Source organism: Lissotriton vulgaris, chromosome 8 (assembly GCF_964263255.1).
Source record: "Lissotriton vulgaris chromosome 8, aLisVul1.2, whole genome shotgun sequence".
NCBI classification, from domain to species: domain Eukaryota; kingdom Metazoa; phylum Chordata; class Amphibia; order Caudata; family Salamandridae; genus Lissotriton; species Lissotriton vulgaris.
In genome coordinates this window covers 840,812,927-840,830,444 of record NC_141696.1, presented here as the reverse complement: position 1 = coordinate 840,830,444, position 17,518 = coordinate 840,812,927, and the positions used below count along the sequence as shown (strand labels likewise).

Sequence of the window (17,518 nt, the reverse complement as noted above, 5' to 3'; positions counted from 1 at the left end):
ATCGCAATGTTAACCCAATGCAAAGAAGAAAGAAAGAAGGGTTTGGGTAATGTCTAAACCTCCTACTAGAAGCCAATGATGACTGCAGCAGCTGGATGCTTGCTACTGCTGTTAAGAAACTGAAAGATTTTCAATAAATGTTTAAAATGGAAGGTACACCTGGAGACCGTGTCTAAAACAGGAGGTAAAGCTGCTGGAAAGACTCCTAAATTGTATACTAAAGACAATGGGAAGGGACAAGAACCCATCTCCAATAGGTGTCCCGGAAGAGGTGTACCCTACTAAACACAATTGTATCATGCAAGGAAACACAGAAGCTGCAGATGACCTGTCTACTCCTAACCAAATAATAAACCAGGGGCTGTCAACATTCACGTAGAAAGCGAAACCCTGGGAGCAGATTTGTTTTGCCACAGCCTCAACAAGATCATTGAAAAGTTAGGGTGACAAGGCAAAATCCCAAGGGACTCTCCAGTTGAATAAGACAAAAAAGGAGGAAGCATTTCACATTGAAGTTAGTTAATGAGACCAGAGTGGAACTGTTATGTATGAATAGACAGTGACGCTAGCAGTCCCCAGACTCCTAAATACATAAACACAGAGGGGGCAGTTCCTCAAACAAAGGAAAAGGTGGACCGTAATAGGTGGATCAAGATGCCCTATCAACTGGATCCTGGAAGATCCGAGTGATGATATCAAAGTACCCTAACACATGTTGTAGGGAGTCCTGCTTCATCATCTGGCGGAGCCCCAGATGATGAAGCAGGACTGGGGCAGTGCAGCAATGCCCGATGGGCTCCTCAGAGCGGGTTCTTTAGCAGAGATCTTTTGATCTTAAAACCATATCATGAATGCAAGTGAACAGAGGGTACAGGAAGGTGCAAACAGTGATTTAAGAGTCTAAGGGATCCAAAAGAACTTTAATAGAATGGCAGTTGCATGACACACTAAACAGGAAGGCTATCTAAGGTAGTAATGTACCCTGATAACTAAAATGTGTGTAGAGTGAGGTTTCATGCCCAGGATGCCAGAAGGGTCAATGGCATTTTATCAGGACCTGGCTGATACCTACTCTATTAGACAAGAGAGGGAAGCCCAAAAGATAGGTGTTGGATATCCAGTCGAAAAGATAAATACTGCACCTGCTGTAATACAGAAAGGTGGGAGTCCACTCTGCAATCAAGAGTGAAATGCCCCTTAGTAAAGGCAGAGGACTGCGCCTAGCTGCGGACATGGAAAGAGTGGACCTTGCAACTTATTTGCCCGGGACCTACCCTCTTTTACCGACCTTCCAATACTCCATCCTGGCAGGTAAACAACCAGGTGCACAGTCCAAACTGCCTCAGCTTCAATCTAGAAGTATTTGGATGCCAAAAGGAGCACAGACTGGTTGATCAAGTGGACTCTAAAAAGCAGCAAAAAAATGTTTACGGTGTCCTCGGGCTGTTTAGCAGCAGCCATAAGAAAAGAGATGGACTCATAAATAGGGAGTACAGTAGGGTATGCTTCTTTTTTCTGGGAATGGATTCACATGGGCAATTCTAAATCTATGTTTGAAAAGCAATAATCTGAATTGAATTCTCTTTATCCCATCCTGCATCACCAACAAGAAAGATCTCAGAAGTTACATTCAATAACAACCGTTTGGGTTTCAGGACCTGATGTGACGTCTTTCACAAGATAAACCATGTAAAGCATTTAAACAAATTATGCTGCAGATATATGGTCAGGTAATAATTGCTTAATTTCAGACAAAAGAAAAAAACTGACACGCAAGTGGCAGTGTAATATTTCATAAATCCAGAGGAACAGTGCGGGATGAGAGGTGATGTCCAAGACAAACAGGTGATGGAGTGGGGATAGGAGGCAGCAGGTTACTGGTTATCAGGAATTGGTGGCAATTAAACAGGCTCCTAGGTTTCCAGTAAGCTCGTAGAATGGTTCATGCCAGTTCTTTGTTATGCAAAAAGCTCTAATTTCACTATTGTCTGCATCTAAAATGATCCATTCATATTTAAACATGGCTCCATCACTCTTCATCTATAGGGTCTCATATTGTGGGCAACCTTCCACTTGGTTACAGGCCTGGAAACTGCTTCTCAAAGCAGTTTATTACGAAGCATGTGCAATGAGTAACCAATAATGAATTGTTGAATACATGGCAATGCACATCCTACTAGCCCAGGACAGTTACAATTCTTCACCAGCTCACTCTTGATGTATTTCTTCTGTATTTCTTCTGCAGGTGTAAGAAGGGATGCAGAAGGATTTCGTCAAACTCCAACAGGCTTAGGAGCAGGACAGTTACCTTTATGGTGACTCAATTTCTACAAAATCCTGGCTTTTTCTTACATCTAAACTGTGCGTTAGATTCCATCCCAGAGGAAAGGCAGCATTTGGGAGATAGACCGGAACTCAAACGTTTTGGTCCACAATAATTATAATTGCTTTACTGTCAATATTTTAATGCTTGCAAAATATATGGGGAGGTTATTAAATGCTCTGGAGAAAGTCACTTCCGCAGTTCTTGCTTTTTCATTATGTGGAAGGGAAAGTGACCTACAATACATATTTTTTTTGCACAGTGCATTCAGGTGAAGATCCAACATGTAATAGTGAGAACAACAGCAGATAAGGTTATTTATTGTATGCAGATATAAATCTTAGGCACGCCAGACATCTGTTCGGTCAAGGAGGACATGAGGTGCTTAAACAAGAGTGTGAGATAAATCATATTATCCAGAAGTCAAAGAAAAAGTTTGGAACAAAAGGAATGAAAAAGTCTGTAGTACGACCTAGACTCCTTGTTAAAACAAAACTGGACCTTGAGCTTGCTAATGCGCCTTGTGCAAGTAATGACAATAAAAAGACGCCACTGGCTCATAATGCTCGTGCATGAGACTAGATGGCAATGGGCATGTCCCATTTTACTGTAGGCCTCAGAGGAGGAAAGAGGTTTGCTGACTTCAGTATCGTTTGAAATGTACTTCTCCAACCCACTTCTCTTGGCTCTAGCTGCCAAATGGGTCCTCAGTGAGATATATTCTGGTCTCCCATGGCAACCAAGTATTTGGAAAGGGGCATATATTTGGCAAGTACAACAGCTGAGTGGATTAAAGCTCTTCAGCAAGGTCCATTTGCAGAGCCCTGCATTTCTGCTGTTTTATTGGGAACTAGTTATGGACTTTTTGAAGATAGCCAATAATCTCCAGGTTGTTAGAGGTGACGTTTCAAATGGCAAAGGCATACTCCTCAGGAATCAAGCTCTCAATACCAGTATGGGAGCGGAACCCTCCCACTGTCAAGTACATCAGCAGAAAAGAGCTGCAAAACGTTCAAGAACCAGAACTAGCTGAGCTCATTCTGAGGCTAAAAAGACAATGGAGCAACTAGGGCTCTCCTTGATCTTTCCTAAGACTGACAGGAGGGGTAATCAAATAAACATTTTCATAGAATCAAGCAAAGCCCCTCTTTTACACATCTTAAGACTTCTGAGAATCCAACAGGTTAAGTTCTACCATTTTTTGTTCTGCTAAGTAGCAAAGAGGTCCTACTCCGATGTTCACAGCCCTGGAATAAAGTGTGGGAAATTCCTGCATGTTATTTACCTAGGTTGTCAGCTCTGTGGATACACCCCACTTAAGTCTACAGCTAGTTGGTAGAGTTTGAGGTCAATGGGATCCACCTTCCTTTCAAATATGTTCCCAATTCCTACAATGAGGTGCAGGAACGATAGAAAAGCACCTTCTGTTGCAATAGGTTTCTCGGGGAGTAGGACTCCGATACATTCCAAGAGGGCTGTGGTAATGGTTCTCTATTGTGCCATCAACTGAACTCAGAGGAGTTTAGGGACTGTAACAGTAGAAAGACATTCCACTAAAAGGCAGTGGTGATGGGGACACAATCTCAGTTTTTGAATACGAGATAGGTACATTGAGATGGACTTTGACTAGATGACCAGTTTGATTTCCCTCTGAAATAACTTTCCTTAGACGGAGTGGTGGAAACCTCATTAAAAAGTAAACTACCCCGAGGCCTGGGGCAAAAGCAACTGAGCTATTCCATGAAGTTAACCTTATTTGGAGCAATTAGACCACATGAACTGTTTAGGCCGATTGCTGACAAACCACAATACTAAAGGGGTACTACAGAAATGCTGGAATGAGGAGCCAGGAGAAGAACTAAGCAAATGTACACCATACATGATTTGCTGAGAGAAAAGCACGGCTTACAAATTCTAGAGTCTTGGGCTGAAGCTTGGATAGTGAACTACAGAGATAAAAGGAGAGCTGGAAGAGCGACCTTGGTCGGTACCAAAATGTTCTAAGCACGTGCTCCTACCTGTATTAGTTGCACAGTTATGAATGTTGGCAAAGCAGAAGAATGTTTTTGAGGTGTAGGTCTTTGCTCTGACTTGGCACCATTCTCCCCCCTCACCCCCCCCCCCCACCAACCACATCCAACAGGAATAAGAATACCTGAGGATTAAGACCAAGTAACCGACCTACACTATCTACAGGAGGAGACTAGTTCTACTAACCAGTGCACCCCGCCAGCTACAAGACACAAAAGTAATTCCTTAGTACTAGGGAGGGAGGAGAAGTCTAATTTCTGTGGCAACATTCTAACACTACTGAGTCCAAGAGAGGCATGCTCTCTCCCACAAATGACCAGTGACCACAAGCCCAAATAGGAAGATAAACTACACACTATGGTGCAATGGAGTCTGAAGAGTAGAGGAGGGGGCCTGTGACAATCTAATAAAGGGGAACAAGCTTTTTGACTCTTCTTTTCAGGCGTTAGTCACCTGGTAAGTGTGGGTCCCCTCCATGTTAGTGGGTGGGATTAGTTAAGCCTTTTTATACATTACCTTACTACCTGAAGAGGGGATCAATACTGCGATGTTCCAGAGCAAACGTACATCCTCTTGCTGCTGCTTATATCACTAAATTGAGTCTTGAAACCACAGAGTTATGGCGCCTGTTGTCAGAGCTGACACCAAGGAAAAATGTAGAGCAGAGGTCATGCAGATGTGCATTTTACATGTATATTTTGCTATTATGAGTTGCTTCTGAATGCAGCACTATGATGACCTCAATTACTTGGAGGCAGGGCAGTCTTAGTGCAAATCCAAACCTTACAACATAATATGGTTCATAGGTTTATTTGCCATGTTCATTCAAAGGGCTTACAAAATTTCTAAATATTTCGAAACGGTCAGTACAGACCTCTGCAGAATAAGGATGAATCCTCAAATCCATAGTGTATGACCGACTACTGACAGCTCATGCATATAGCGATTAAATTGGGATAAGACCCATTTATTAATAATCTGTGAAAGATATTCACCAAATGAAGTTTGGAGTTCATACTTCATACCGATAACAAGAACACTAAAGATTGTCCCCGCTCCACTCTCCCTAGTTAAGAGCAGAACATCAAGGATATAGGATCCTACTAGTCTTTAATCCAAAATGATCGCCTGAAAAATCAAGTAGGACGACTTTTTCCATGCGTGCATACAGCCATTGAAAGCAGTCATTTATACAAATGGAATTATCTTGACACCAACAGCTGAACTGTCCAACACAGCAGGATATGCAACATTTTGGTAACCCTGAACTACGTTACCCCTTTTACATGGGATGTGAAACGCTTGTTTGCAAATGCACTTTTCTTCTAAATAGTCTTGCCGTTTAATGACACCATGCATGGTAACTACCAATAGAGGAGAATTAATAGTTTATACTGTTTAGGGTACTAAAAAATAAACAAAGCAGGATCCCAATTTGGAGAATTGCTGCTAGATGACCAAAAGAAATGCATCCACACTTCTAAACGTAATTTTTTTTTAAAGATTTTCTGCCACAAGGTTAGACCAATTTTCTGTAGATCAAATTATTTCACTTCTGTAACTGATTAATGGGAAAAGGTGATCATTGTAATGTGCAAATGTCATAGCAGGACTTAAGAGCGGGGAAGACTTCAGAATGGCAAAGCTAAAGATAAAAGCAATTAACACATTCAGACTTCAAAGCGAGGTCGATAAGACAGTGGGTTTTAAATGTCTTAGGTGGGAGGACCGAGTAGTACGTGTCTACAAGATGGGGAAGGCTGGAGGAAAATAAACCACAACACTTAGCATTAGGTTTCTAGACAAAGTGGGTAGCCCTCTTAATAGATATCTAGATATCACTGATTTACTGAAAAGAATACGCACAATCCCATACATTCCAGTCCATTGACAAAATAATATGGGTGAAATACAGGTTTACCAGATTTGGCCAATAAATCTGAACCTGAAACCTCCCCTCTCTCCCAACCAGTGCCACAAGGTACTACTCAGGACTTGCCAACATGCACTACTAAATCCTAGCTAATTGAATTTAACTCTGCACTAAACATCTGCCACAGGATGAAATCTCATTGCCACTCGTTTTAGCCAGAAGAAAAATGACTTCAGATCCAAAAAGTATGACACAAAGGTAAAACTGCAATAAACATAAATAACCATCTGAGGAACTTCACACGTTAACATGAAGCATTTCAAAAACAATTAACTAAGTCGAACAAAAGCTCGAACAAGCTGACAAAAGCACCAACCATAAGGTCGAATGTGAACGTCTAGGAGAAGTCATCCAGATAACTGGGTACTTGATTTCTATGATATTTCAAAACTGGTTAGAAGAAAAAAACAAAGATAAAAACCTAATGCAGTACAAGAATAAACCGTGGGCCCGCTGCGGGTGGAAATACATTTGTTAACCCCCTAGCAAAAAAAGTGACGACCGAAAAGACTTCATTAACAGTGAATAGTTGAAACTGGTTTCAATCTCTAAAGAAAGAAAGAAAAACTCAACATGGCTGTTAAGCCAAACACTTAAAGACAGGTGTCGCAATCAATCCAATAAAGCAGCACATTTTCAAAAGAAACTCCAAAATGATTATCATTGGCTTGCAAACATCACGAAAACATAGTAAAAAGAAAGCAACCCACACACAAATTCAAATTATTCTGCTCTTTTAAGGAAGTCAGAAGACAACTATTAACTGGTGCGAAGGAACAGAAAACTTAGCCACTAGAAACATCTTTCAAATGCAGGAAGTTTTTTAAGCAAACCAGTATCAACTGCCTAGACATCTATTAGTAGACCAATCCTCTACAAGTCCATGAATTAACTAGTCCCTTTATGCCAACAAAGCCACCATTAACTACCTCTGCAGTCGCTCAAAGGTTTGCAGAGGTAGTAAGCCAGAGTCGTCATGTATCACAGACCACAAAAAAGTAAAACACCAACAAAAGATGAACATTAAAACACGCAGCACAACCATCAATTCAAGCTGCATGCATCTTCACATCTATATACCACTTCCTGGCTATCTGGCACATATCTGTCCAAAAAGCCATTTACTGTTAATTACAATCAGAAACAATAGTCAAAACTGATATGAGGAAGTCAAGTGGATGACATTTACAACAAAAAAGAGAGAAATGCTGAGAATAGTGCTAACATTGTACACTACATGTACAACATGCACATTATGCCTTTTGACACGAGTGAAACCATGAGGGACAATGCATACGCAGCACCAACCTCACCATATATCCTGTAATCAGTGGATAATGGGTAGATAAAACATAAAAAGCCTTTTGTGGAGTCAGTTATACAAAGAAAAAAAACAGAACTGTGCTTATACACATGAGGAAAAAAAACTGATGCTCATAGGTTCACATGCATCACACCAGAGTAACAGCAGGACTGGCCTGCATCTATGGGTGTAGGCTAGCATTCAAAAGCAACTAGTGCTATGTAAAGCACTCCGATACCCGATTCGGGTCAAGTTTGTGCTATATAAATCTCAGTAAAAAAAAATTTTTTATTAAAAAGAGCACATGTACTCAACACTATACTTCATTCTACAAAGTGCGGCAGTATCAACGCGGTTTTGACTGGGAAACTTTATGCAGAAACAAAATGCATATGCCTACTGGAAGTAAAAAATAAACCACCATATAAGCAAGAATTAATACATTTGGTAGAACAGAGAAGGTAGTCGGTAACAAGATGCTGGTCATGGAGACTGTAAAGACAATACAACTGAGAACAAGTTGCATGGAAGCAGATGGAAAATGAAAGCTTTTCCCCACAACAGTTATTGTGAGAGGGTCAAGGGGAGGTTGGTGGCATGTGAGGCAGTGAGTTGCAGAGGAAGATTGAAGACCAAACGAGAATTGAAAATTTAAATTGCTATTTTGAAGAAGTTGGTTTGCCAAAATGTGGACATTTAGCAGCAATTTGACCAATAAAAAGACCACCACCCTGCCCCCACTTAAGTACCACTTAGCTCTGCCTAGTCTTTCTTTGACTACTACCTGGCAGAACAATGGGCAATTTGATAAGCAGAACCAAACTTCTGAAGTCTTACAGTTACACTACAGTTTTTAATTTTTTAGCTAAACACCTTATTTGTTTCTACTACAGTGTACAAAGAAATGTTTTCTGCTTCTGAAACGTTGCAGCTATCAAATGGAGTCTGCTACACTCTAATAAATTTCCATGTAGGAGGGGGTGGGAGAGGAAATTGAAAAGGACTAAAATTATAGAACGTCCCCAGAAATGTCCCAGTTACATTTATCGGGCAGATTCTGTGTAATGCTATTACTGTTCATTTTATCTTCGGTTTTGGTCAATCATAAGGGCAACTTACTCGATTTGCGCTCCATGCGTCACAAGAGCACTTATGCATTCCATACTACCAGACCGGGCTGCTTTATGTATAGGCGATTCACCTACATAGTCCTGAAATGACAAACAACAGTTTTTGTCAAGCACAAATCCCACCCCTCCCTCCCCAAAATAGACTGTAATTTTAGAAGAAAAAAAACCAATGCCCAATAAAAAATAAAAAAAAGAATTCCTTACACCACACACACTAAAAGTGTTCCTGAAATCACTAGTTTGACTGTGAAAAACAGAAATGGAAGGAGTTAGCCAGAGCTTAATTTAACTATTATCCTCCAAGTTTTAGTTCTACATTTGAATGCACGTCTTTCTTCATCCAGGAGACAGCCCTCAACTCGGACTAACCCCTTTCAGCAGAACAACCTCACACGCACGACAAGGAACATGCCCCATTCACACTGCAGCAAACATGGCTTTTAATCATCAAAGCACCTCTGTTAATGGTTTCATTTGGCTTTAAAAACTGTTCTGGCCAGGAGACACCGGTAATTTAAATAATGCATTATGACAACAGTGCTTTTCACCTCGTTGATTTAGCCTCAACAAGTATAGAAACCGATGGAAATGCGTGAAAAGTCCATAACTCATCTCTAATCAGGACGTTTCAAAGCACCCAGTCTGCTACTCGTTCCTCGACAGACTCCACAGTAAGTTAAAGTTACATAGACTGGGAAGAGACCTGGATGTTTACTATAACACACACAAATTAATCCCACCGCTATACACAAGACCCAGGTAATCAACCTACCACTGCAACCATTTAACAAGTATTGCAATTATTTAAAATCAATCATGTAATAACCAACCACTTCTTGCACCAAAGGAAAACTGGAAATTCCCATTCCGACAGAAAATACTTTAATTATTTGGTCACATCATGCAATAAATCTAACAATATGCACCATTAACGGCAAAAGTAAACCTAACTGCAATCTTCAGAGAAATTCTGGTAAAAGAACAGAATTACATATTAATGTCTGGTACCGTTCGAGCACAATGCCAGGCAACATTTTACTGTGCCTGATATCTACACCTAAATGTTTTAAAATCTCAAGAATTCCCTTAAAATGGAGTATACTAAAGCAGATCAACTAAAGACTACATTAAATTGGACTAATCTCTGACCACTGCAATAATCACGTGCAGCAGACCTGGCCATAATTCAAGGTTTTTATTTTTATCTCACAACTTCATCTCTGGCGTGGCTCTAGTGCAAGGGGCCTTTGAGTACAGTGTTCAACTAGTGAATAATTGTCATCCACCAAGCATAGGGGTCTATTAATGCCCACCATAAAGCCAAATCGTTACCTCTTATACCAAAACAGACGTAACTGGACAAGATCTTCACTTAGCATTCTGTCCTTCTAAAACAGCCGTACCCATGGCCTGTATGTAGTACTGAAGTGCCATAAATTTCCAGGTGATATGGGTTTAACTTTAAGCCAGACTTTAAAAATTCCTTGTAACCTTCTTTTATGAGCTGGCCTTAAAATACACTACAGATTGTACATTATAACAGGTATCCCACTTATTACTAGCAGTGCTTCAGGAAGAAGACTTAATGCGTACGAAATCCAATCACGTCCAGCACATGTAACTCGGCCGCAGAAATAGGCATGCATTTTACCTGTGTATTAACATTAGCGCCTGATTGAATCAACCAGATCAGGCATTGGGGGTGTCCTCCAAAAGCTGCAATGTGGACAGGAGTCTGAGCAAATCGTGTTGTACTGGTGTTGACACTGGATCCAGCTCTTACCACCTGCATTAAACACTCCAACTTCAAAATACAAAACAGAGAAACAAATTAGAGAATGGAAAAAACACCATTTAAAACGTTTTACAGTATGGTCGCAAACCCCATTCTCTGCACCCTTTCATGAGAAGAACATGATAAAGATATCGTATTAGACTTGTGCCACCAAATGCTCCTCAGTGCATGAAACTACTGAGAATGGCCGGAAGCCAGCCACCTCCTTTGTACCATGTAAAGTGAGCCCCCCTGGACAATGCAGGGGTAGGGCAGACAGATATAGGCACAGGAATTATTAATGTATGAGGCATACAAGACTCGCAAGCAACCAATCAGATTGCTTTTGACCTTAAAAAGAAACAAGGACTGGCATCACTTATGCATGAGCCATTCGCTTTGTCAATGTGTTTTAGCCAATACAGTACACCAGTGCGGCTGCTGTTCAGCATGGCTAAAACCTAGTGGCGCAGAGGAGAGCCGCGTAGAGCGTCAGAGTGGAATGGCGAAGATGGGAGTAGAAGGTTGTAGAGTGGAGCGGCAGAGTGTTTTGTATTGGAGTGGCATAGTGTGGAGTTGCGCAGAGTGGCATAGTGTGGAGTTGCGCAGAGTGAATCCCGCAGTGGCAGTGAATGCCGCAGTGTACAATGCAGGGTTGTAGAATGTAGTGGCGTAGATTAGTGTACTGCATGGTAGAGTGAAGAGCCGCAGAGTAGAAGGGCGCAAAGTGAAAAGGCATAGAGTGGTGCAATGTAGTGGTGTAGAGTTGAGTGAGGCAGTGGCGTAGAGTGGCATTGAGGCCAGAGTTGAGTGGCCTAGAGTGCAGTGGCGCTGAATTAAGCAATGTACAGGGCAACGTCGTGGAATGCAGGGTCGTAGATGAGTGGTGCATAGTAGATTACAGGGGCGTGGAGTGATGCAAAGCGCTGTGGCATGGTGTAGAGTGAAGTTGTGCAGAAAATAATGCAATTGTGTTGAGTGTTGCGGATAACAGTAGAGTGGAGTATTCATGGTATGTAACACATTGCCATCACAGACTACACATTTTCAACTAAAATGACCATTACATTTGCGCACACAGTTTTAGTAATAAAACTATGCAGTGCACAGATGAAAACATGTGACAATTGCATCACCTAGAGTAAAGTGTTTTTAATCATATTAAAGTATTTCCAATGTGCTTTAGAAATAAAAAAATATGCTTAATTTGTGTTCCTAATTTTGATCTATTCTGAGATACTTACAGTTCATTTAAAAGCAGTCATGTGCCAGAAAACGACTCTTTCCTACCCCCAGTATCCAGCACGATTATCACATAAATCATCTCACTTTGAACTCAGAGAAAGAAAAGTAAACAAAAGCCGTAGGAAGACAACGCCTTACATATGGCCTCGGTCTTTGAATGCACAACAAATGTGACGAGATTTATAGGCCTGTTTACAGAAAGGGAGAACTTGGAAGGATACTGTAAATAAGATAACAGGCAGTTACAAACTCAAGCTGGACAGCGTAAAACAAATAAAGCCACCAACTGGAAAGCTAAATAATGTTAGTTACAAACCACAAAGCCAATGGCAAGAAACAGGCCAAACGCATTCCTAGGTCAGCTTTCTGAATGTCTACAAAATGTATTTAGCAAAACAAACAGTTGTGCAGTCCGGTAGGTCGCGACCTAAAAATATAGACTCCAACGGAGGACTGAATTTTAAGTGCCGCCAGATTACGCAACACGTTTACACTATTCTACTGGAATCAGATAAAGTTTGTTCAGAAATAGTGTTTTTGTAACACATACATTTCAATTAAAATAAAGCCGAAAGGGGGCTGTTACTTGAACAACATTTGCAATATTGGGATGATTCATAACAAAAGACAGCCTGTGATAAAGTGCCTCTTGACATGGCTAGTCCCACTTTTTTGCCTGGAAAATGATGCGTTTTCGAATGAAAGTACACAGGGTCCCTGCCAACCAAGTTCCCTGCGTCAGTGCTCCTCCCTCTAAAACCACACCATGATTGGCACAACTTCAGACCCCATGTAAGTCCCTAGTAAATGGTACCCTGGTACCTAGGGCATGGGGACTGTAGAGGGTCCCCTAGGCGTCCCTCCCCAGAGCAACACTGCCACTGCAGCCTGCATGCCTTGGTGCAGACAAAAACAACAAAGTCGACATTGCACACTGCCTGAGTGCCATGTCAAGGCAGCACTGCCTAAAGTATTAATAAGTCACCTCTCTAGCAGGCCTTACAAGCCCCAAGGCAGGATGCACTATTTCCCAGGTGTGGGCATATCTGCATGAGCAGATATGCCATTACAATATTAAGAACAGACTTAAATATTGTCAGTGCCAGGGAAGCCATAGAGTGTACATGGGCTGGGAACTCAACTCTAGTTCCCCAGCACCTTGATGGCTTAACTAAACTCAGAAGTGTTTGGTACCAAAGATTCCTCTTAATTAAACCCACACTGATGCCAGTGTTTGATTTATTAAAACATGTACCCAAAGGGCACCTCAGAGGTGCTCCATGAAAACCTACCAACCCTAGTGCAGTATTTCACTGGCTTTAGTAAGCCTGCAACCACCAGACATGTTTCTGGACCTTTGGGTAGAGAACCCCTGCTCTCGGAGGACAGAACCAAAACCCATCCTAGGAGGGGGGAGCACACCTTATCCCTCAGGAGGAGCACAGTGCTCAAGAGGGAAGTTTCAAAGACCTTTGTAATGCAACCCCAGCCTAGCAGCAGATGTCAGCCCCCAGTTCAAACCTCCACTCTTGGAGGGAGAACAGACGGAGGAAAAACTTCATGAGAAAAAGAGGTGGGCTTCTCCCTTCGCCAACTCCACCCCTCAGGTGCTGGAGGAGAAGTGAAGAACATTTTTCAGTGCCCACCATTGGTGCTAGGGCTATGCCTCCCTCCCAAAGGAAGGAGGCAAAATAGTTGGTGCACACATCCCAGGTAAGGAACCCATTTGTCCCTCTACCTGTTACGCCCCGAAATCTAGTGTTTAGGTGCCCCCCCCCCCCGACACTGAAATTAGATTCCTGATGACCTGCAAAGCCCAGACACAGAAGAGCTGCACAAAAAAAGAATGAAAAGGACCAGTGGCTGGCCTGTCTGCTGCTATTTGCCCTTATTGTAAAAGTCGACTTGTCCTACAGGCCCAGCGACCTCCAAAATTCTGGGAGGACTGCCTGCCTTCAACAAAGACTCAATCTCATGTGGACAGCGGACCTGTCCAGAAGAAACAAACTCTAGATAAAATTTAACTGTGCCCTGAGGAATGGCGAAACCGCCTCCGCATCCACCTCTGTACCAAACACCCAATACCTGTGCCCAAGCAGCCCATCGGTCATGCGCAGGTTCTTCAGCGATTCAAAGCCAGAGTCCACCATGGGCTGAGCCCTTCCGGACTCCACCTAGATGCCTACACCCTCAATACGAAGACCCTCTGAACCCGACCTGCCCGGTATGCTGCTCCCGATGCCAAAGGACAAACCCTGCACCCGAAGCCCATGGGCTTTGGGGGGCTTGACCAACGGTGCCTCTACGTCCCATAGCATCAAAATTTTCCAGGGCAGCTGTGAGTTTCCTTTGACCATCTTCCTGATTTGAGCCTGCAGCCTCTCTCCAAAACAGATATCCTCTATTGATTTACACTGGGCACCAGACTCTGTGTTAGCACTCTGCTGCCCTTATGCTGCTGGGGGTGCAAGTTTGATGGTGCCTTGCCCCCTGCGCTTTACCTTAACTCTATGATATCGACCCCTCACATCACTTTACTAGCTCGTGAGCAGTGCATACTCAAAACACGCCCATTCTTCCATTCATTAACATTGGCCTCCACTGTGCCGTAGGTAGCGCAGTCCTGGTACTAATTTGAACCCTCACTAGTGTTGATCTGACACCCCCCAAGACTGGATCTGTAAGTTGTGTGCTTATCTTCAAAAATGCCATTCTTGTTTTCTTCCCATAGGTTAACATTAGCAGCGAGGATTTGCCTAACAACTAGGGCGGTCAATCTCAAATCTGGGGATTCGGGTTCAAGTCTCTGCAGTGACGCTCAAAATCCAGCGATTCTTGGCAAATCACTTAATCTCCCTGTGTCTAACAAAAACGAATGTGTTTTTGCGTAAGCAACTGGCGATCATGTAAAGCAATCTGATACCAGATACCTTTGGGTCAAGTTTGCGATAAATAAAACTATGTGAAAATAAAAAACATGGCTGAACTGAAAAATTTGCGCAAGTGTTTACTGTTTTAAAGTGAAAAGTATTCTTCCTGAACACGTAAAAAATGTTGGGGGGGATGAGTGAGTTTTATATTGCGTGAACTAGACCCGAAGGTGTCATAACACTTTACATAAGCACCAGATGTGTTACGGGCGAGCACACATTGTTTTGTTAGGCATCTTGGTCTTAAAATAAACCATGAAAGCAGCTAATTGAGTAAAAAAAATGGTGATCTCATTTTTGAGTTGTGTGTCATTTATTGGTCACTGTGTGCACAACAAATATATTACACTCCTCTGTGCTAGGCCTATGGCTGCTAGATCACACTACCACAAATAAACACTTTGGATTTACATTGAGTCCTGTGCACTTCTGTGGGAAATCGCTGGACCCTCTAGACGAGGGTAGATCACAAAGTGCCAGCTTCCTAAATAGCCCCTTGATTCAAAAGCTATGAGATACTTAGTCTCCCTCAGACTACATTTAGGCTGTCTTAATGCTTAGTCCAAACAAATAAAAATATATATATACACAGTGGGCTGTAAATAATAGTTTGCTTTACACTACTACAGCTCCTTTTCTTTGCTCTAGTTACACGTTGGCCTGAGTCCAATAACTGGGGAAGATGATACTTTGCTTTAAATCAGGAACTGATGCAGCTAAGCAGTCCAGTAGAAGTTACGTGACTAAGAGGAAGGCTTGGCTTCTGGAAAACATCACAGTGGCACTATTTATACGCCAATAAATAATGTACCAAGTATGCATAAAGAAAAACCATCTGTGCAGTAAGCAGCTGGGAACCAAGTCGGCTGAGCACTGGGAAAAATACCGACTAGGACTGGTGACAAGTAGGGACAATGCAAAAACGAATGTACTCAAAAACAAAACCAGCGGACCGCCTGGAAAGACAGAGCCTCGGGAAAACTACACTAACTTTGTTTCGGCCCAGTTAAAAGTGACACAAAATTGTTACTTGCGCTACAAGATGATTTTTCCCCTGTTCATTTCGACTAGACCAGAGTAACGCTACAGCTTACAAAAGTGAACAAAGATTTCTGGGATTTGCTTACACAGATTATTAAATTGAAGCATGTTATATATGGTAACAATATGTGTGTAGTGACTGGTACCACGTGTGTGGCATTGTAGCCCTTACAACGTCTAGGCATATTTCGTGCTCGGCTCTGAATGAACACTGTATCAAAAGGATTTGACTGAAGTTTTCAAGCCAAAGTGATTGATGCGTTGGGCCACGTGAAAAAATAAACAAAAAACATCCTCAACAAAAACAAGCTCAATACAGCAATTCACGAGATTCTGGAACGTGCCGACAGCAGCAGCAGCTATAAATGCGAAGTAGCACAAAATATATATTTTTCCCTAAAGGAGTTATTCTGCATGCCTGATCCAAAAATAAGTGGCATGCAAAAGTGTTTATGAACTATTCTTTAAGGCATAACTGTGTATACAGTGTAGTGGGTTTTCATTCATATAACTCACGAAGAGAAGTCGCGACAGGGTTAGAAATCTGTTACAGTTCATAAAATAATTCGTTTCAGTGACTGCACGAACGGAGATAACTCGCAATCGGCAGTTACACCGTGTAAAACAAACTAGAAGTTACTGTGGAAGAACGGCAGTTCGTAGGATACGCCTTGCTTTGGCGTATAAAAGGTGCCGTATCTCACCCGAAAGAATAAAAAAAAACATTCAAGGCGGAAGAAAACCACTGGCAAAATCTAGCCGTCAACATCTGCCCGCGAAAAATGAATGTTTTATCTGTGGGAAAACTCCGCCCCCTGCACTCGTTCGAAAATGGTGCGGCCCATCCCAGCCATGCTCAGAAAAATACATAAGGAACGTTCCATTGGAGAGAGAAGAGGGGAGGAATTCAAAATGAGGAGACTGAGCCATTAAACCAAATACACTAACAAACTATTATATTTGCGTGATGTGCCCTTTCCCGGGAAGGGGTTACACCCCACCAAATTCAATGGCCCAGGGGACACAGCAGTACTTTCACTCGCTGCGCGCCACAATAAAGAAGAAGCGCGCCACAATAAAGAAGAAACGCGCCCCCGCCTTTGCCCGGTACCTTGCCGAAATGCGCGGCCCAGTGAATCGGGGTCCAGCCGTAGAAGGAGTCCTCCGCAGCCAGGTCGGCGGCGCCATTGGGGGCGCGTGGCGGCTGCAATAGGGAGCACAACTCGCGGAGGTCGCCGTCCCTGCAGGCTCGGTGGAGCGGGAATCGGCTGCTCAGCACCTCCTCGCTGGAAAAGCCGGCGTCGAAGCAGAGCTGGCCTGACATAGCTACCAAGGCCCGTAGGTTCTCGTAGCAGGTGGTGAAGGATGCAGTGAGGCGTTATTTTCCTCTCTACCCTCCAGCTGAAACTAGCACAGTCTTCTCCGACAGCCGGGACAAAGAAAATGATAGGCCAGACCTCCTTGCCCGATACGCAAGACGGAGCAGCTCCGCCTCCTCCTGGCAGTCAGTTAAACTAAGCCCAGAGGAAGGTCGCAAAGCACGGCCTGGAACCAAGAAAAAGACGTACCTCTGCCCTTCTGTCATGCAACTCGCGCTCAACCTTTTACCTCAACCCCACTACCGCGGTCGAATTCGGGTGGGTCCGACCAGCTAAGTAGAACAAACATTTACAATGCAATAGGTCTGTCAGCATTAAAGTTTGAGTTATTGGCATTGTGTATGACAATGCGTTGCATAACATTTTTAGCAAACTTTGAATTGGTGAGCAGTGAGAGTGTGTGCAAGAGTATGCTGTTGCTCACAGCTG

The 17,518-nt window shown here is 42.7% G+C and overlaps 1 protein-coding gene across 3 annotated transcripts in view; it reads right to left on the bottom strand.

The window, feature by feature from the left end:
• ANKRD10 (ankyrin repeat domain 10) overlaps positions 1-17,210 on the bottom strand; it is a 101,805-nt gene extending 84,595 nt beyond the window's left edge. For 2 of the 3 annotated variants that reach the window (XR_015299318.1, XM_086934743.1), the window contains exons 1-3: positions 16,822-17,170; positions 10,372-10,524; positions 8,710-8,801 (exon numbers count right to left, since the gene is read on the bottom strand). Coding sequence is in view for 2 of the 3 variants with exons in the window: in XM_086934743.1 (XP_086790869.1) it covers positions 8,710-8,801; positions 10,372-10,524; positions 16,822-17,034 (458 nt within the window). In the remaining variant the exon portion in view is untranslated. Of the gene's footprint in view, positions 1-8,709; positions 8,802-10,371; positions 10,525-16,821 lie in introns of all 3 variants that reach the window. The other variant, XM_086934742.1, reaches the window with a different exon arrangement.
• Positions 17,211-17,518: the final 308 nt, after the last annotated feature.